This window comes from Chironomus tepperi, unplaced genomic scaffold (assembly GCF_022539635.2).
Source record: "Chironomus tepperi strain 1889 unplaced genomic scaffold, CSIRO-AGI_Ctep_v1 contig_479, whole genome shotgun sequence".
NCBI lineage: Eukaryota > Metazoa > Arthropoda > Insecta > Diptera > Chironomidae > Chironomus > Chironomus tepperi.
This window is the reverse complement of record NW_027226601.1, coordinates 718906-740223: the sequence shown is the minus strand read 5'-3', so window position 1 is coordinate 740223 and position 21318 is coordinate 718906. Positions and strand designations below refer to the sequence as shown.

General features: G+C 31.0%; 1 protein-coding gene across 3 annotated transcripts in view; it reads right to left on the bottom strand.

The window, feature by feature from the left end:
- LOC139099641 (monocarboxylate transporter 2-like) overlaps positions 1-21318 on the bottom strand; it is a 41578-nt gene that overhangs the window by 7081 nt on the left and 13179 nt on the right. Inside the window, exon 1 of one of the 3 annotated variants that reach the window (XM_070652162.1) lies at positions 17792-18630. The exons of 1 other annotated variant lie outside the window; for it this stretch is intronic. In XM_070652162.1, coding sequence (XP_070508263.1) covers positions 17792-18212 — 421 coding nt within the window. In that variant the 5' untranslated portion in view covers positions 18213-18630. Of the gene's footprint in view, positions 1-4032; positions 4632-17791; positions 18631-21318 lie in introns of those variants that run through there. One more of the 3 variants, XM_070652161.1, reaches the window with a different exon arrangement.

Here is a 21318-nt window from a genome sequence, read left to right as displayed (position 1 = left end):
TTCTGTCTTAAGTAAAGCATATAGAAATAACAGACTGACTGTAAGCTGTCAGGAGAAACAAATGTTTCAATTTCTAAATTGAAAATGTCTAATGCTGTATAAAGCATCTCGTGAATCTTTTCGCACTTAATCATCATAATCAACATTTTTTCGTCTCATGTGGTGCTTATTAATGAATAGAAAATACCTTTCTGATCGCACTTCATTTAGACAAGATTATTGCGTTGAAATTGAATCAATTTTCTCAATCAGGTAGCGATCTTTTTGCAATGATGGTGATGATGATGATGATGATGATTTGAAAGTAATTTCAGAGGCGGAAATTGAAAATTATTGCTGATTGAGTTATGGTTTATTTACGTTTTCGTGGTGCTTATAATTTTAATGGTTTATACTTTTAAATTCATTACTTTTTCATCATTAAATTGTAAGAAATTGGGAATTTTTGTAAAGTTCCAGAATCTTCAATGATTCAGAGGTTGGAACAGGGGCTGGATTTTGATCAGAATATAATAACGCCAATTTAATATTTGAAAAAAAAATTAATTTAGGAAAGGAATAAGGAAGGGCATGGAAAAAGAAGGTACAGCAGTGGTCTTTCTGTACCATGAAAGCATACACTTTGCCTGTTAGGGAATATTGCATTTGGCATTGGAAATTGGCAAGCGGAAGCCAGTGATAGAGCCAGTTTCAAGTAGCATACGAAGTAGGTTTTGGATCACAATATTGGTCTATACAGCTTCTGAAGGAAGTAAGTAAAATAAAACATTCTGACTTGAACAGCATGCAAGTTTGCTATGTTACCGCTACGTCGCCGTACTAACTATAAAACGCAAAGTCGCCGTGACGGAAACATGACAGCTGATTTTGACCCATCATATGGCATAAAAAGATGTACCTCTAGGGTGATGAACATCTAAACAACCTCAGATACATACACGCAAACATGACTTCGTATTTATAAACATAATTTATAACTCAAAATCAAAACTAAAAAGTAAATACGTAAATTCCTTTAGCATCGCTTTATAAATTCCTCAAATCGGAAAAAATACGTTGTTTATTTTGCTAAAAACGATCTGAAATGCTCACAAGAAAAGTCGACATTTCCCAGCATTCACACATGCGATGACAGATAGAATGAAAAATTTACTTCAAATTAGCTTAAATTTATTATTACGAGAGTGTAAGCCATGACATCAATCTTTATGGATAATCGCAATATATATTTTTATGTATTTTATGGTGAATCATAAGAGATTTATGGATGATTCTCGTAAAAAAATCTGGTTACTACATGACGTTTTTTTGTGCCATATATTGAACAGGAATAGGAAGAGCTTCTCATGAGTACGATGAAAAAGAGATTTATTTGATATATTAGATAAGCAGATGTCTATCCAATGACTATTTTAAAGACGACTGCGGTCTCGATGAGAGATGCAAAAAATAAGAAAAACTCACAGACGTTGCTGAACTTTCATCATAATCGTAAAAAAATTATTATTTAAGAACTTTGTCTTTACACATGTGTTATTGCTTCATTTCTCACTCACTGCTATTTAATTTCATAATAAAAATGAGAATGTCTCCAAATATTTTTCCGCGTGAAATAAATTAACATACATGGCATGGCCTCATCGCGATCTTTAAATTTATGGGAAACATTTTCATTATAACATAAAGGTGTCACATTGCTACTCCTTGTATATAGCAGATATGTTGTCATTTAATTAAGCGACATGCGTGATGCCTGGTGCTGGGAAATGTTCGTTGGACATTTTTTTTAATGCGAGAATATCCAAAAATTAATGAGATTCTGTGTATGTTTTGACTCAGATTTTTTGGTGAATTTGAGATTTGAACGTGTGTCAGAAGATGTTCATTAATGACTGAGTGTGTTTTGAGAAATTGACGGGGAGTTGGAGATGCTATATGCTGAGAAATGAGTTTCTTAGTGGACGTTCTCTAACTTAACGCGAAATACGACCATTTTAAAGACTAGAGAAACTAGAGCGTTAGCTATTAAGTGAGCTACCCAAAATTTTACTCAGAAGTCTTAAACTGCTCATTTGTTTAATTAAAAAATAAGAAGGTTCATCTTCATTCCTTCATTTACATATTCCATCAATTATGCCAAACAACTAAATCTTCGTGTCCATTACTCAGCCCTGAGTAACAACTCTCGATTATTTATTCGTGAAACAACAAGATTCCAAAACTACTGATAAGAAAAATGCGCTATAATCCATAATTTTAAAAAATATATTGTATCCATTGACTTAATTTAACGACACTGTTTCTTTATTATTCGCTTAACTCACAAAATGACACACTTTCAGTAGGTCTCAATAATAATGATGATGTTAAGAAGAATAAAAATTATGTACTTTAACACAATAAGAAGGAAGGAAGACGAGAAAGGAATAATTTTTCCATTCAAATAAATAAGCAACACGAGGAAGATGTAAAAGTCATATTTTATCAAGAGAAATGGCTCAATTTTGACATCCTTAGCGGTAAAAAAATTAACTTTTCTTTGATCATAAAATTTCACGACTTTATGATAGAATTTTACAACATTTTATGCAATATTAGGATGTTTTTATGAAAGAAGTTCTGTGATGAAATTTATTGAGAGTGAATTTAGAATTTCTGATCATTTTTAGTGATGATTTATGCTCTAGTTGGTTTGGTGAAGCTGAAATCTGACCAAATGTTAAGTTGTCAAATAGCTGGCGTCTGAACTATGTGCCGGGTTGGATACGCAAAAGGATTAAGTAAAAGACTATCCAAACCATCTCATCTGAAGGGTGGCAGCCCAACAATCAGACTAGAGATGATAAGATTTACAAGCGACCATTCCCGATATCAACTTGTACAAAAAAAAAAAAAAACAACAAAATATTATGCTCTTGACGTTGAAGAGCTTCAGTAGAAGTTAATTCAAAGATCAATCACCTCAATCTACCTAATTGAATAATCCCTAACTAAGATTAATTTTCTAAGATATTCCAAAGAACAATTGAATTAAACTTGAAAAGAAAAATTGATTTTAAAAGTTTTCCTCACTCCAATCAAAGTTCAATATTCATTCATTACTATGGTTACTCAATTAATATTTTCTTCATGTTTTCACACTTAATACAATAAAAGTTAAGCAGAAAAACTTTGAACAATAAAACTAACCTTATAAATTTTTGAACGCTATGTGAAAAGTTCTAATGGAGTGAATCTAAGGTTTTCTAGAAAGTTTTTCACAATAATCTTTAGAACTATGACAAGCAAGGATGATTGTTGGAATTAACCTTTTAAAAGGAATGTGTTCGCGTAACTTTATTTTTAAAGGATTTTAAAACTAGCAAAAGGAACTTGAATTGAGGATTTTGATCCTTCTTTCCGGAAGATTTTGATAGAAAAGCAGGAATCTGGGATAAAACTTAGTTTGAAATTTTAAGTAAAGCCTCTTAGAGCACTCAAAAAATTCAGACTTTTTAAACAGTTTTTCTTTTAAAAAATTTTTAAGTTCAAAGCAGAGATCAAGTTTGACTCAAATTTCATATGGAGTTGAGTCGGCTTTTCCATACAAAATCTGAGTCGACTTTGAACTCTTGTTCAAATTTTTGAATTTAAAATTTAATACAAGAAAGGATCAGATTTCAGTGCCGACAGTAGAGCAGGACACAATCTTAAACTTTCATTAATCCCGCTGTTTAATGACATAAAGAGAAACTTTTTTACAGATATTTTAATTAAATTTATCACGATATTAAAAACGGATATTATTTCATGCCAAAACAATTGCCACCTCCGATCATATTCGGATAGTTTTGAGCACTAAATAAAGAGTTTCTTCAAGAGATCATCGAGATGCTCAGTTACCACACTTGTACGTAGATCGACTTCATATTCAGCATAAAAATATTTTTATTTACGTGCGGTCAATTAACAGGTCACATTTCTCTCATTTTTATTTCATTTCTGATACTTAATAGCGAAAGTAATTCCACAATTATTCATTAATGCCAATACCGATCAATTTAATAAATGAAATCACTCAACACAGCATGAATATCAATGAAGACGGAAGCTATTAACAGAAATTTGACTTTTCACAAGCATGTGCCTTAATTTGATAAGCTTTAATTCACGTAACTGAATGTGTTATTTGTCAAATATATCACTATAGTTCACTGTATGACGTCTTAATTCCTCAGAACGATGAAAAATTCACAATTTAATTCATAAATCATTCTTGCTAATTTAAGTTATACACGAGACTTCACTTTTTGTCATGACTAACTGCCTCTTCGTCTCACTTTATGTTATCTTTCTAATATTTTTCATTTTCCACACTAAAAAATTGTGTACATCAATATATTTTGCCGGGTCATAATTTTTCTCGCACATGTGAACAAACATTCGTAAAAATTTTGATTGAATATGTAACTATAATAAATTTTTTTCGGGTGACACACTCTATATCCACTCTTTATTTTATTCTCGGAAATAAGAAGATATTGCTATGTTTTTTATTAAACATCAAAAAAATTTATTTATGTAGAATTAAATGAGAGACAGGCAAATATCGAGCTACACACAAAACTCTTTCACGAGGCACGTCCGTTCGATTCGCTACCGAAAATTAAACTGCTCCAAAATCGCTCTATCAACACAAAAAATATTGTGTGTACGAAAAAAAAGTATAAGTAAGAAAGAACTCGCAAATAAAAAAATAAAGCATTTTGGGGGGAAAAGCGTTGTGTGTATAAATGCTGGGAGATGGAGAGAGCGAGAAAAGAAAGAAAAAAAAAATTGTGGCAAATAACAACAACAAATACGGCATCGATGAATATCATCGAGTTTGAGTATCCAGAGTGTAAAAGGAATAAGATGAACAAAATGCCGTCAGTTATTAGTGTTCTTAATTCATCAAAGCATGATGAATTGCTGTCGCTGGACTGTATATTTATTTTGGACGGCTCTTTGCTGTTATTTTGAACATGAGTGCTCTATTTTTAGCGTAGGTTGAAATTTACTCAATAAAATTTCCATCTACAGTGCGAAACTTTTAAGCATGAATGAAGTATCAACAGTGAATATGATGAATATGAATAAATGATTATGTTTACGTCCATTTCGTGATCGTCATCGTTAAATGGTTTATATGGCTGTTAATGCTGTCTACCAAAACATCTTACTAAACTCTTTTATGGACAGTCTTCCTCCATTTTACGAATTCAATTTAAATTTATTGTCAATTTTTATGAAAATTTTAAAATTATTGCCAGCATCCTGAAAGTCAATGGAATGAAAAAACATAAGGAATCGATATATATTTCTCATGACAACTTCCATATCTTCCTTTTTAAATCCAAAACCATCAAGAAAGCCCAAAGCAGTGTCAATGAACTCTATGAGTCCCAATATCGGACTATTACGCACATCATTATAATTTTTGGTTGATAAAAAGGGGTTTCAATTTGCTACTTGGTAGATAAAATAATTTCCAACTATTTTCACTTCAACATCCATTCCGGCCAATGAATTTTTATATATCTGAACTTCAAATAAACAAACATCATTTTGTGGTGCTTAAGATACATTCAATGAGAAGAGAGCTTTCTCAATGAAAGATTTTCATCTTGAAGTGGGATTTTTTAAGGGAATTTGATTTTAGAGAAGAATTTAGAAAAGGATTCGGAGACTAAAATGAAATCAATTTCGGATAAAAGATCCAGCATGGATTTCACAATCGACGCTCAAAAGAACATGCTTTTGAGAGCTTCCTTGAAATACTAGATGAGCATGGTCAGGACTTGTTACCTAATCTGCACTTGAGAATACGCTCTTTGCATGCTTTGGTCAACAAATTGAAGATTTTGGATGAACTCTACTTAAATACCACAATTCGGATAATCGATCTGAAATCCGATACCAGGTCGACGTGACTCTTGCATGGTATTTAATTCAAATCTAACTCTCTGGACTGGTGTCAGATTTTTGATAGATTCACCGATTTGTGATATTCGGGCTAATCCTTTATGGCTAGAAAACCTTCTATTCTACCCTCCAAAACACACAAGTACCAAATCCCATTCAAGTTATCATCTCTAGCACCAAAATCTCTTCACTATCACAACACAATATAGAAGTATAAAAGAAATCGTTTTCTCTTTCATTTAAAGAGACAAGACAAGAAAGAAAGAAAAAAATTCATTCATGAATGAAAAACTGTAAAGACAAGACTCGAAGGAGAAAAAAATTTATTTCAGGCTAATTTACGTTCTGAGTGTGATGCAAATTTTTGCAAAGATTAAATTGATAAAAATCTAACTTAATCGAGCATTAGTTAAGATTAAAGATGTTCGTACTTTTTTACAGATTTTTTATCCTTAAAGTGGCTTTTGTGTTAAAGGAACAGCTTTAAAATGTTGGCTTGTGGATGGAGAAGAATCAATAGGGGTCAAAGCATTAAACAGCTTTATATCCAATTTTTTAATTAGTTTTTCCTGACACATACATTTCCGAATAGCACAGCATGTTCGCTATGGCATTGATACTTCGTCGTATTAATGGGAAGACACGATGTTGTCCTCATGGCACCGATTTGCCATACTGTGCTGCTCGGGATTATTAATCGCTCATTAACAAGTTATTAATCACTGGATACAGAGGCATTCAACTTTGAAAAAATAAAATAATTAAATGCCAATCACTCAACATTTTTAGGTCTGATTGAACTTATCAGTTGTAAATTTGTCAATTGACATAAATTCACAAATTGTCAAGATATATATTTTTTTTGCTTCCATCTTTCTGTTTATTATCGACACTTTGCAATCTATAAATAAAGATATTTATTATTTTATTTGCGCAATATTCAGCTTTGAATTTTTCTATATTCGTATTGCGGGAATTTCACAGTTTCGTCGACGACTTATTTGAATTTTAATTATGTCTTAATCCATAACTTTCAAAACTGTCAAATTCCTTATGTAGTTCTCTCTGTTTTGTTTGATTTCCCGCAAATGTTTGTGACGAATTACGATCAATTAAATTCCAATTCAAATTTTTCATATTTTTCGACTTTCTTTCTTTTTATTCGCAAAAGAAGAAAAGCATCGGCTAACATGGCAAGTCTTTTTTTCCGCATGTGGGTTTTTAATCTTTTTTACAACATTCCTTTTTCTTATTCAGTCTTATTCAAGTTACAACAACTTTTTTGTGCATGCCTTTGAGCAATAAAAAGCAGACAGTGATGTAAAATGAAGAAGAAGAAATGCAAAAATTAAAGAAATGTTCTCATAATTCAGTCCCATAAAGTGTGTCAATTATAACATAAAGGAAAGCCTATAATTTATCAAAAACTAACATGAACCATGAACAATCAGACACTCAAATTTATATTTTTTTTATATTCTGTGCTACAGGTTTTCGTGCAATAACTCGGTGCTGAGTTAATAGGCCGATTTAACACACTTTGGTGTACTTAATTGGCGGAACATTTCAAGTTTGAGACGATTGCTTTAGGGAAGTTTATGAAATTATTGAATTTACCCTAGCAGGCAGAGAGCGAGCTTCCAAGAGAAAATAAAGTAGAGTGTATGCTTACAAGTAAACTCAACCAGTATAATTAAAAAGAGCATGCTCTTGAGAGCTTTATATTTGCATTGGATAAGATGGTCATTGAGCCTATGTTTGTATGTTTGGGATAAGGATTTGATTTAGACGTATATAGGAACATCGAATACATAAAATAGACAAGATCCATGATTTTCTGACCGAATTCCTGCTATTTATTGAATTTAAATTACAAATCTACTAAAAAAATTTAATTTTTTTACTTTTGAAATTTAAACCGCGCTCAAAGAAATCAAAAAGTGTCCAATTTGTTGCCTAATAAATTAATTTGAGGCTGTTAAGTATTTTTTTTTGCCACAAGCTCATTCAATTGTCATTACGACGAACCATGAAGTCATCAAAAATAAATTAACGTTTTCATTAATAACTCAAATCTCAAAAAAGAAAACAACGAAGGAAAGCAGCATATTAAGAGATAGATATTAAATTACTTATTAGCGAAATGTCTTCTTGAAAGAAGTTTTTTTTTGTGCTGAACAATCGTAATTCATATCAAGACATAAACGGAGATGACAAGATGCTTCTGCAGACATTAGGATTATTGAAAGAGACACAAGAAAAAAAGAGCTTTTTTGTCGCTTTTAAATCACATCGACAATAAAGTGTATTAATGTTTATTGCTGCCGTTAACGTTCCCATGCAATGAACTTGATTTTTATATATTCTCCTTTGTTTTTAAAGCTTTGTGTTTTTATTTGCTTTGTATATTGGTGGATTAGATTCTTCTAGATTCCTTTTAAAGCTTTTTAATTGCATTTAATGTTTCTGAAGTCAAAACTCTGTGGAAGCCTTAAAAAATAAGCCAATGAAATTTTCCTAGAATAAAGGCTTTATGGATGTTAACAATCTAGCCTAATTCAATTATCCAACCCACAAACATTCAGAGAACGTAAAACTCTTAAATTTTTCAATTAAGAGGAGGTAAAAATCTGTGGAAGTTCATAACAACCTTCTTTATGTCTAATTTAATTAAAGCCTTAACATTTCCCTAAAATCTTTTTAAAGCACAATTTCTCGTAACTTTATGAACTTCAGAACATTTTCCCATAAGAATCGCAACCTAAAAGTGATCCACAACGTAATTAATGAGCATAGAAGCCACAACAAAAAGTTTGATGCCCTTTGAGTGGTGTCATAAAATTTAATCTTAAACAACAAAGCTACTTAGTATTATGAGAGAGTAAAAGGCGGTAAAAATGCCGCAATGATAAATATTTTTACTCTCAATTCTCTTGCTGCGAGATATTAAGATATATTATATGAAGCGTATGGCGTACTGCTTCAATTGGAGCATATACCATGACGTACGAGTTTTATTTTAGGCAAATATTGTAGCTTCAGTCAAATTTTTTTAGATCCAATAAGTTCTACTTTTATTTGTCTATATTTTCGAGACAACAAAGATGAAAGAATCCCGAATAGCACAAGGTGGTTAATAGATCATGAATTCAGCCCTAGACCGAGGTGACTGACTTGATTTCTAAATTCAAATTAACCACCGTTCTGAAATCGATCAACCGACGTGTGCTGTTCGGGAATACAATACGAATAGAAACGCGTCCACCCCTTTTGTTTCTAAAAAAGCCTCCTTTGTTGTTGTCTAGCAAAGCTTTTATTTGAAAAATGTTCTATGAACTGTGTTTGTTCTGCCTTATTCTAGTTTATCTTCTTTATTCTTAAATTGAATTGAATTTTTCTTTAAATGAGCGACTTGGGAGTCATTTCAGATCCATTGTGTCTACCTTCCAATAGATTTAAAATGAATAAAATATCAAATAAGCAGTACATTTCAATTAACAAGCATGAAAGCTTAAATCGAACAATATTATCTCTATATCCATATTTTCATTCATAACTTCAAACAAACATGGTTCAATAGTCAATTCATGTAATGAACTGGGAGTTTTATATCAACATGTGTATCAGCAATTTAGTCATATAATGTTTTAGCTTTATTTTTGTTGTTTAATGTAATAAATCAGCATTCAATTGGATTCATTCAGATTTATTGGTATGCGAATTGTGTTATCAAAAAGTCAATGGATATTAGATATAAGAAAACAGCACAGGCTATGGAATGAGGCTAAGTAGATCAATAACTTAATAAATTCTTAAAATTTGATATAAATCATTTAGAGCATCAGGAGAGCTTTAATATATTCTAATCAAATGTCCATCATTCAAGGGATGATTTCATGAAAAAGTCACTAAATCATTCAAGCTTTTGGCACAGCTCAAGCGGAACAATATGGCGAACCTCATTATGCGCCCTAAAAAGAGTGGAAATCACGGTACCATCAGGACAACTTCACATCTTACTATCAATACGCCGACGAAGCGATGGCCCAGTGAACAAGTTGTACAGTTTGGGAAAGGAGACTACAATGAGTTATTCCCAGGGCTATTCCATTAAAACTGTTCAAGTCTGTAAAGATTTCTCTTTTGGAAGAAAAAAAGTCCTCATTCACAATATCTTTATCTTGATAAGACTTCACAGCATGAAATTATTTCGCGAAAAAAAAGAGCAATTCATTCAATTGTAAAGTGTATGACAGCAGACAGTACAATGGACGAGCGAGAAGTAAATTGTAATGTGGTGGATTAAATTGGAAATAAGAAGGACTTTTTTTTATGCGCAATCAATTTCAATTTACAAAGATTTCATCCAGTTGACAGTTAAGGTAAATTTTTATCGCTTTTTTTATGGTTCTTATGTCGGCTTTTGTGAATTGTATGAATAATTTTGCAGTTATGGTGTGATTTGAAGGCAAAGAAATGATTTATGGAAGTTATTTTAGTATTGATAGGATACAAAGTTGCAAATTGATTGACAAACGATCTTGTGACAGTTTTGGAAATATCTATATTTGATGATTTATCATCTGATGTACATCAGAATTTATCACAAATAAATCTAGTGTCAATTGTGTTCCACAAATGTCAATTGCCATGAGGAACAATTTCAGTCATGATCCAAAAGTCATATCGTGCCAATTAATCGGCATTTTCTCACGAACTTTTTCAAGTAAATAAATAACTTCCCTTTCCAAGCCATAAAGATCACTTAAAATTCGAAATAAAGAACATCATTTTCAACTGTCATTAGATACGATTCGAAACTTTACATCCAATTTATAATCCTTGATTATTAAATAAACCATGTCGATAGCAATCGAAGAACTTCAAAGAGACGTAAACATAAAAATTTCATCTTAAATAAAAAAAGATGTCAATTGAAATCCTGTTGCACTTGAGAGATTCTCAATATGTGTGTAAATAAGAAGTGATTCCGAACAACAATCGAGATGACTATAGCAGATATAACAGAAATCCGAAGAACTTTAAAGAAAAGTGAGATCAAAATAATTTTCCAATGAGAAACTTTTCCGATCAAATGAACGAATAAGGAGAAAAACTTTCTGTTGTTTCACATGCTGCATACAAAGGAAGTTTGAGGAAGATTTGAGTGTTTATTTTAGAACGATTTTTAGGGAAGTATTTTGGATTATTTTTTTTATTAGTGGAACAAACTGGATTTAATAGTTAGGAATTGCATTAAGCCATTAAGTCACAAGATGCAGCTAATCCACATCCAAAATGAAAACACTCCCCAATTGGCACATATTTAAATGTTGCCACCATTGAGACGTGGCGGCTTTATTAGACTTAGACTTAATAAAACAACCAAATTTGCCCAGTAGCTGACATTTAGTTCCAAGTATACTGCAGCTTCGTCTTCCATGATGGAAACATTTCAATATGTGCAACTCGGGCACATTTGCATAAAAATCCTGTCAATTGATACAAAAATCGTTTGTAAATTTATTAACTTATTTTTGTAATGCATCCATAAAATACAATATAGTCATGGAATTGAAAATATTTTTCACTCATTTATTCAGTCAGTCATTGAAAAATAACACACAAAAAAAAGTATGAAGAAAGAAGTCTACAAATGATAAAAATATAGAGAAAACTTTCAAGTCGAATCTTTTATTCGGTCGATATGAACTCAAAAATAATAGCAATAATGAAAACTGACAGAATGTACACAGAAACTTTACGTCTGGTGGAAACTTTTTTTTTTGACACTCAATGAGCTTCAAAACGACTAGTATACGACCAAAGTTTTAATAAAGTTTATGATTACCGAAATGCTCTGTTGACTTTTTTCATTTTAAAATAAATAAGTGAGTGCAAAAACTGGAAAAGTAAAGTTTGCTGGATGTTTGGAAACTAACTTAGATAAATAATAGGAATAATTGATAAATACAATACCTTAAAAATAAGAATATGAATTCTGTTGCTAGCCGGCTGCATTGCATTTGCAATAATAACATGGAAAATTTTTCCAAGGGTAAGAAGTCAAGCGAACAGATGATTTCAGCCTACACAAAATTACAATTACGAAAGGAAAATGAAAATGTGTGAAAAACATTAAAATTGCCAGAATTGACATGACAAACCTGTTGGGAAATCCACTTTTTAATAAGCCATATACAAAAATATATCATTTACATCCAAGATGCTTTAATTGGAAGTATGCATTAAACTTTCATGAGAATTGCACTGACGAAAGACTTATTGGGTGAATATGATACATGGCATGTATTTAATAATTGTATAGCAAATTTGCCAGACGAAACAAGTGGAATTAATCAATCAATGAACCCGTTCATTTACCATCACCCATTTATGTCTTTATTGTTTATATATCGTGCAGCTATCCTCAAAAGTCATTATGAATTTTGAGTTATTTATGTACCAAAGAAATAAAAGGATCAATTTGCATTAATCTCAATTAAGGAAAGTGGAAAAAATGTTTGAATTGAAATTTCACAAGAAATGCAAGACTTTAAAATTTATGAAGCACTGATGTAGTCAATTAAATTCTACAAAGGCATTAAATGAACGGCGCCAAATATTTATTTGCCATCCATTGAATTGGCATACCTAATTAACATATTAAGTCATGAACATTTGCAAAATTTATTTATTCCTGTCATGCTAATTTATGTTGCTACAACTTTCTTCATTCAATTTTATTTGTTTTATGAATATAGATCAATCGATGATTGTCAATAACCTCTTATTGTTATTTGGCACTCTCAGCTTTATCTTTTTCTTATAGGCCGTTGCTGAGTTGACGAAATAAAAGGAGAAAAATTCTTATTTGGGGTCACATAGCTTTGAACTTCTATGCGTAGATGGATGATAACTTTTTAAGAGATTTTTGAGATCGATTGTTCTTGGTCTTGATGTATGGAACCTAGTAGATGTTGGATATTACTACGTTGGATATCATACCCGATCGGCACAAAGCGGAGAACCGCATTTTTCACCATAAAATGGATCGAAAACAGAAGTCAGAACAACTTCCAGTAACGAACACATTGTGCTGTTCAGGATAAACATTCAAAAATTCTGTGATTTAAGCTAAAAGTTCCCTCAAAAAATAACAAATTTCCACCCAGAAGTCAAACCATAATCATTACTTTTCCCTTTATCAGAAAGAAATGAATGACATGAATTTTATGGGTCATTGCTTGTTTTCTCATTTTTATTAATATCCCTTCATCGGCTTATCGGTTGACATTTTCTGTAGCTGGATATATCTCATCGTTATTTGAAGTGATGAAGCAAGTAAAATCCCAATCGTTTCATAAATAAATACATCAATATGAAGAATCATCAATTGAGTGGAACAAGATAAAAATTATTTAAAGTGCTGATGATGCTTTTGCGAAAAATCTTCAGACAATTGAGAATGATTCTCAATAAAAGTGATTGAAAAAAAAAGTTAATTGCAAAAAAAATGAAATTCAAGTAGTCGCTTAAATAAAAAGCAAGTGAGGACCAATAACCTATTTTTAGAGCTGTGCTGTGTAATTATATTCTCATTATAAACAATGTCTTAAGATGATTAATCCAAAATGTTTAATTCATTCATTTCTCAGAAACGTTAATTATATCCGAATGATTACTTTTAGCGCATTTAACTACTCATGTGATTTAACCTCAATCCAGATACTAATCTTTAGATTTCATGAAGATCCAGGAATTTTATTTTGAGCAGCTTCAAGCTAGTTTGTAGGGAGAATTGAAGTTTCAGACATGAAAATCGCGCTATTCATCTTTAAATTCAAAATTATTCTATATTAAAACTTTATGTATTCCTCCCAAAATATTATTTTCACTTCTACAGATTCTCTCGTTCGCGATAATCATTATTGATGATTTTGCAATTTTTTTTCTTGTAATTCAAAAGTTGAATTGCTTCATCCCGCGATGAAGAATAACCATACGAAGCATGTAATTGAATAACGATATGTGCCTACTATAAAATTGGATGTTAGTTTAAACTGAATAAATTTACTTTATCCAAATATGTATTAAAGATGGATGTTGAAAATTGTATCAAGTATGTGCGTAGGTCAAGGCCATTTGAGGTCATGTACCTTTTTCGTGTTTCTATAATTGAACATTTTTCAGATTGATGATACTTCATTCCTTATGTCGGCATATTATCCGATGAATATGATGAAAATGTGAATATGACACACATGGATTATATTTCTGACAGCCTATGAGCACACGCAGCTCATTTAAAAAGCAAATTATATTCTTTTTTAATTGAAATTGAAGATTTTTTTAAGACAAAATTTATTTTCTTCAAAATCATCGTTCAACAGCTCTTAAGTGTTTCACTTAAAAGCAATTCACAGATTGAGAGTATGTGATGAACAAATATTTTAGAGAAATAATGTTTCTAAAGCATGTCAGTATTAATTAAAAAAAAATTAAAATTGTCTCAATTACGGCTTGTTCCCTTCTGGTGTGGTTTTTTGAAGAAGTCGACTAAATTTGGTTTGGACCACTAATGTCGACTGGACTTTATACGAAATTCTATTCGAATTAATAAATTTTATAATTGTAATACTTATATTTGCTTACAATGATAACCTTTTGCATGCTGATAAGTCCAAATCTAAACTTTTATACAAAAACACACAAACGCTTATAAGTTATATTTGTTTTGATCATTTTCAAATATTTCAGATTTAGATTAAAAATGCCAATTGTGACAAATTTGATATTTTAATTGCAGGTGTGTAAGTTCGAGGTTTTGTACACAAGTCGTCTTTTCAATTTAATTATGAGAATTGCTTTTAAGCAACACTTTTAAATGTGTTTGATTTAATAAATGGTTTTTTATGAACCAAATTTTGAATTTATAGATGCTGATAACGTTCTAATCATATAAATAAGGACGCAAAAAATCTAGCTTTAGTTGAATTCCAATTATCAAAAGAACAACATGCAAATACTTAAATTAAACTTATTTTTTATTTTGACTTGTTTATTGACATTTTTTACGGTTAAATCAGAAGAATTTACTCCTATTGAGAGAGTATCCGGTAAGCATGATAATTCATAATATTAATAATTATTAAATTTGACACCAATTAATTTCTATTTATATATTTTGATGAATAATTAGTTTGTTATGAAGATGGAAGGTGTGAAGACCGTTGCTCAGATGATGACGAAATAAGAAAAATTGGAAAGTGGTACACTGATAAAGGATCTTGCAGTGGTTACAGGTATACTCATGACTGCGGTATGGAAGGAATATTATGTGATGTAATGGGAGCGGACGGATATCGATTCGAGGATGACCTCACACTTGATTATCCTTACTGCTGTAACAAAATTCAAATCAAGGTTTATTAAGTGATACTGAACAAAATCTCAAAAAACAGGAATTTTAATATTTGTCTGTTAGAGAATTTGTAACTGCTGACTTATTGCAATAAATTCTTATTTTAAGTTTTCAGAATAAAAATCATAAATCATTTATATTAAGAAAAATGTTAAAGAAAGTCGTTCAATGATAAATCAGCATTTTCTTTTTGGAGAAATAAAATATTTATTTGAGCGTCTGATGAAGAAGAATCCTTCCTTTCCACACATAAATAAAAGTCTTTGACGAAGATGAGTGATGATGACAATAACATCGACGGTAGTTCTTTACATTTCTCTACATGAATGCTTGTTCAAGTGTAATGAATACTCGGCTATAACAAGCAATTATAGAAATGATGAAATTTCAAAGAATTCAGGCATGAATGTTCACACTGTCGTGTAAAATCTTGTAGAAAATTTACAATCATTAAAACAAAAATCAAGTGAATAAATAATATTGAGGTATGGAATATAAAGGAAGGATTTCAACAAAGAAATTTTCGAGACCGGCATTAAAAATGATTAATGTGCACTTAAAATGTATTGTGATTAATTTATGTTAAGAGTGTTTTTCAGTCAATTCCAATCTGCGATCTAATTAACATATGAAATTTGATTAAAACTGAATTTTAAGGTTCGAATCACCTAGGGTAAGTCATGGGTCAAGCTTGATAGATAGGTTTGAAAAACCAAAGAGAACAATCCAGTTGTTTTTACTTAAAATTTCAATAAATCAATTACTAAACTTCTCCAAGACTTGCTATCAAGTAAATTAAGTCCAAAAATAGCATCAAACTCATAAATTTCCACCAAAATGCAAATGAAAATTTAATTCTATATGCACAGTTTTGATTTATTGAGTGAGACAAAAAGGAATGAAGAAGAAAAGATAATTTACGAGATCATTTCACCAAGCCAAGATGCAAAAAAGTGTGAAACATGAAAATTATTAAAACAAAATAATGTAAATGACTGACAAATTGAATGTGCGGTAATATTAATGTGATTCCATTTTTCCTCCTTTTTGGTCTGACTGGAAAGATCGTGTGTCATATCCATTAAAATATTATGACAAAGTAATTTGCAAAAACATCAAAACACGGAGCGCAATTGCATCTTTAAAATGGATATGTTTCTCCCTTTTTCATAAAATAAATTTACAAATTGTTTCTCATTTTGTCTGCTCCACATCATGATTGAGTGAGTAGCTATTAACTTTTCATTCCATTCCCTTCCATTCTTTCAATCAAAAAATTTAATTTCCTTTTTCGTTTCAATAAAAAAAAGTTACTTTTTCCATAAATGAAATAAATTTCGAAGAACTTGAAAAATTGCTGATAAATATTTGTGACTCTTAAAAAGCGATTGTTCCTTATCATGTCTCCATATCTACATAAGGTATTAAATTTTCTGGTGAAAATTGGTTAAGGTGTATTCACAAATGACGACCAGTATTTGGGATGTTAGCAAGTCCAAGACTGAGTGTTATTCTTTAAAATCTTTATACGTATTGACCTCATTTATGCATAGCTCTATGCTGTGATATTCGGACTTAATTGGCTCGTATCAATCATAAAATGCAGCAAAAAATGCTGAATTACGTAAAATTGGATGACATACAAATTGACAGGAGTGAATATTTCAAGGGGTTTGCAATCCAGCACAAGGACGTTTTACATTATGAAGATAATTCAATAAATCATGAAAAGTTTCAGGCGACATCTGAAGGTATACAAGGATCAAAATATGTCTGCACTGCCAACGAAATAAGTCAGTAACTATTCAATAAATGCCGTTAAATCACAATTTAAGTGTTAAAGAGAGAAGTTCCCATCCCTTACTGCACTCAAAACATCACAATAAAAAGCAAAAATATTTACAGTCTTGAATTCTGAAGAGATTGCAAAAATGGAAGCAGATAAAAAAAAGAGAGAAAAATTAAATTAGCCATCGACCTGGAATTCGTGACTAAACTGATTATTTTGTGCCACAGAAGGAGTAAACATGATATTTATTTTAAATTATTGGAGGCAGTTACCGAAGGATGAATAAATTTTCATAAAATATTGTCTCGATTCCTCTTGAGCTGCCTAGTCAAATATATTTGACTTAATAGTCATTTAAATGTCGATTTAAATTCACAAAAAAGCAGATTTTTGACAGACATTGAATCTTAATCAGTTCCATATGTTAATTTAGTTATCAAAATTTCAATCATAAATTGTCAACTTTAAGACAGCTTCTGTCTGACAAAATTTGCCTAATGGGCAAATCAACTCCTGCTTTTCAGCCTTTAATTATATTAAATATACAGAAGCATATCTAAGTCAATTATCTCAAATCAAGCTATGACTTAATTTCGTTTAATTTTAAATTTATTATGAGAAAATTATAAATTCACCTGCAAGCGGTAACTTAACGTCGTTTGAAGTTTCAAAGACATTAAATATTATGACTAGAAGTAATCCATAAGAAATTTGTAGTCCATGATCGATAATTTGGACAATAGATGCGATAGCAACAATAACATAACTCCAACACTGCTCTTCCGGATAATAGTGAGTTCTTAATGTCTTTAATGTTTTGGGATCACATGACGTTAAGTTTGGAAAATGTTCATTCGAATGTCTTCGGTACTTTTTTCTGTCATTTTTATTTTTACGTTTATTGTTACTGTTATTTTTATTGGACTTCAATGTCGACGAGCATGAATCGCCTGTCTCTAAATAAGTATATGATGTACTCAGACTGCTCACAGTCACCGTCGTATCTTGTCTGGGCAACGTGGCTGTCTGCCTCGAGCTTTCTGATGATATTGACATTATAATCCGTTAGTATCCTTACACATTACACTTTTGATTTATACACTTAATTAAATGAGTTTGCGGAGTAGAAAAATAAGCTTTTTTTGCATGATTGGCAATTCCTCATTTGTTCAATTAGCATGTCTGTCTCTTTAAAATAAACACTAGCCACTTTGAATTCACTCCGTGTTAAACACTACTGCTCGTGGATGAATGAAAATGTTAATTCTAATTCGATTGGAGTTGCAACTCAAACTACAGAATGCCAATGAACAGCATGACACCTTTAAAATGCGACTATTCACACGATCGATCAACAACTGGCACTTGAGCTGTTAAAATATCGTAATTCTTATTCAATCAACAGCATTAACCATTAAATTTCAATTTATTTAATTCATTTTTTGCCTTTTTGCTTTAGAATGGTTGAGCATTGAGGGGAGCAAAAAATGGATGGAAATGAATTAAATAAGGTAAAAGTGAAGCTAATGGCTGGCCAATAATTTAATAGTCCCTAAAAAAAAGAAGGAAAATTACGTAATTTTAAGAGCATGCGACCCAAAAGCTTTATGCTGTATGTGACATCATTTGCCATCGACCCTTTACATTCGAATCTGTAATATTTTTCCGATTTCAATTTCGCATGTAACTTTGCATTCACTTCTTATTAAATATGATTTAAGTCATTGAACGGAGCTTGTGGAATATTTTTTATAAGTACCAAAAAAAATTTAAATAGATTGAAATTCAGACAGTTGCCCAAATTGAATATCCAAACACATTATCCAAAAGAAGGAATTCCATTTAAATTATTTTAGTAAGAAGAAGTCCAACATTCATTTCTGACACTTTTTACTCATTCTTTCATCCATTTGTGAGTGCTTTTTTTTGTAAGAAGTGATTTTTTTCGCATTCTTTTCATTTTTATCTAACTGCCTGCTCATGTCGATTCCATTGCGAATTTAATTGATATTTCTTTCGGACACATTGTTGAACTCGTGATTATTGTAAATTCATGAACTACTTCAAGTACACACAATTCACCTGATCTGCTTTATTAAATTACATTACTCACATAACATATTAATGTTGATCCTATATATTATTAAGTGAATATTTTTTTGAAATTGAGCCATTACTCATGCTTATGATGTAATGAATTTTAAGCTCGATTAGCATTCAAATAAATAGAAAATAATGAGATTTAATGTAAAAAACACGCTTCCAATTTGTTATGCCTCATAACTTATGTGTTATGTTGATTCTTAATGATTTATTTTTGCAGAATGGTTTGGAGTTAAAGTTTGTCGAGTCTGTGAATCAGAAGTAATTTTAAGGCAGTATGCAAATCATAAGATTTCAATAAATAGACAAGATCACGAGTTCATGTAGCTTTGCATCCAATTCAAACGGATCTGTTCAAATTTAGCAATGACAGTGTCAGCAAAAACACTTAAATCGAATACAGCAGGTATGCGCAATAAAATAATAATAGCATTAACCACATTAACATTGCTTTAATCTTGATCAGCATCAACTTTAAAATTAGACTTCGATTCTCTATATTCAGTCATTAATATCTCAATATCAATAATATAATAACTGACCGTGTGAGTAAACTATGCGAAATCTCGAATTTCCATAACACTTATGCAGTATATTTTTCAACTGTCACAAGTGCTTCGTGAACAATCTTGTTCTCAGAAATCAACAAATACAGCACGCATTCATTTAACTTGTCAGGAATTGTCTCAAGTTTTTATGTTTTAATATTTACTTTTATTGTCCGATCAATGCTGACCATATTTAGAAGTTAAATTATTATTCAGCAGTAAGATACTTAAAAGTATTGTCCATTGAGTTACAAGAATTTATTTGTCAGTTATTTTAATTCATTGATGATTGTTTACAAATTTCAGTTGCATTTTCAAACAGGTAGATTGCTATTTGGGGCTGTTTAATTGTTACGTAACGCAAATAACTAACTTTAGGCTCATCTTCCTATTTACAGAATTTCCATGCAAAATGTCTTATTTTGTTTAAAATGTTACAAAAATCCAGACCCCTCCCCTCAGAGTATGGACTTAGTAAATGAACCCGAGGTCGGAAATGTTGATGCTGTTCAACCGGCTAAACTATATGTTGTTCCCTAGATTGAGTTGAGCTATCTCAAAGTGTCCATCTATCACTTCTAAGCCATTTAATCTAGAAAATTGCCAATACAAGAATTTATTCGCAAATAGAGCAGAAAAGCGCACTAGTCATTCATCCATGAACATTTAATCCACAACTTTTTTCTTGTCTACACAAAAGTTGAATAACACCACGTGAGCAGTTACACACTAGACATTCTATAACACATAAAAGCTAATAATAATGCTCGGAAATTTATTACACAAAAACATTTTTATGAGCTTTTTTTTTTTCTTGTGTGTCTCAAAGACTCTCTTTTTCTTCTTTCATGGCACTTGTCATGTGAGAAATGAAATTCACTTTCATTGTTATTCCTTTCTGCATACATTTGCATGTAAAATCAGGTTTTCACAATTTGTTGACTGGATGTTAGTCATATTTTATACTTTTTTTCACATGTTTACTGCACTTTTCCAGCACTTATAAACATTCTGTTCTTGACGCACTTACGAAATAAACTATTTCAAATCAACGACAACCGGGCAATGAGTATGAGAAGAGATGAAGGAACAGAAAATGTAGAAGAAAATAGAATTTAATGAAAAATGAAATACACAGAATCTATACGTGTGTAGCTTTTGATCTACGTCTTGTTACATTGGACTTGAGCAAAAAAAAAAAAAGTAAATGGTTAAAAAGGTCATTGGATGTGGATTTAGGCGCTTTTTGAGATTCATAAAAGGTTCAAGGTAATTGAGGATGTGCACAAATTATGGAATAAAGTTTCCCAAACTCATGACATCCTTCCATCATGAATAATTCTAGATTCAATCTTTAGATCCCGCTTCTTATTCTATAATTAATTGCTCAATATTTAGTCAGCCATAAAATTTCAGCACATCAAAAGCGCAACTCCGGCACTAAATTGCTAAAAAAATATGGATATAGATACATAAATAAACAAACAAACAAACACACGTTAAGATACATT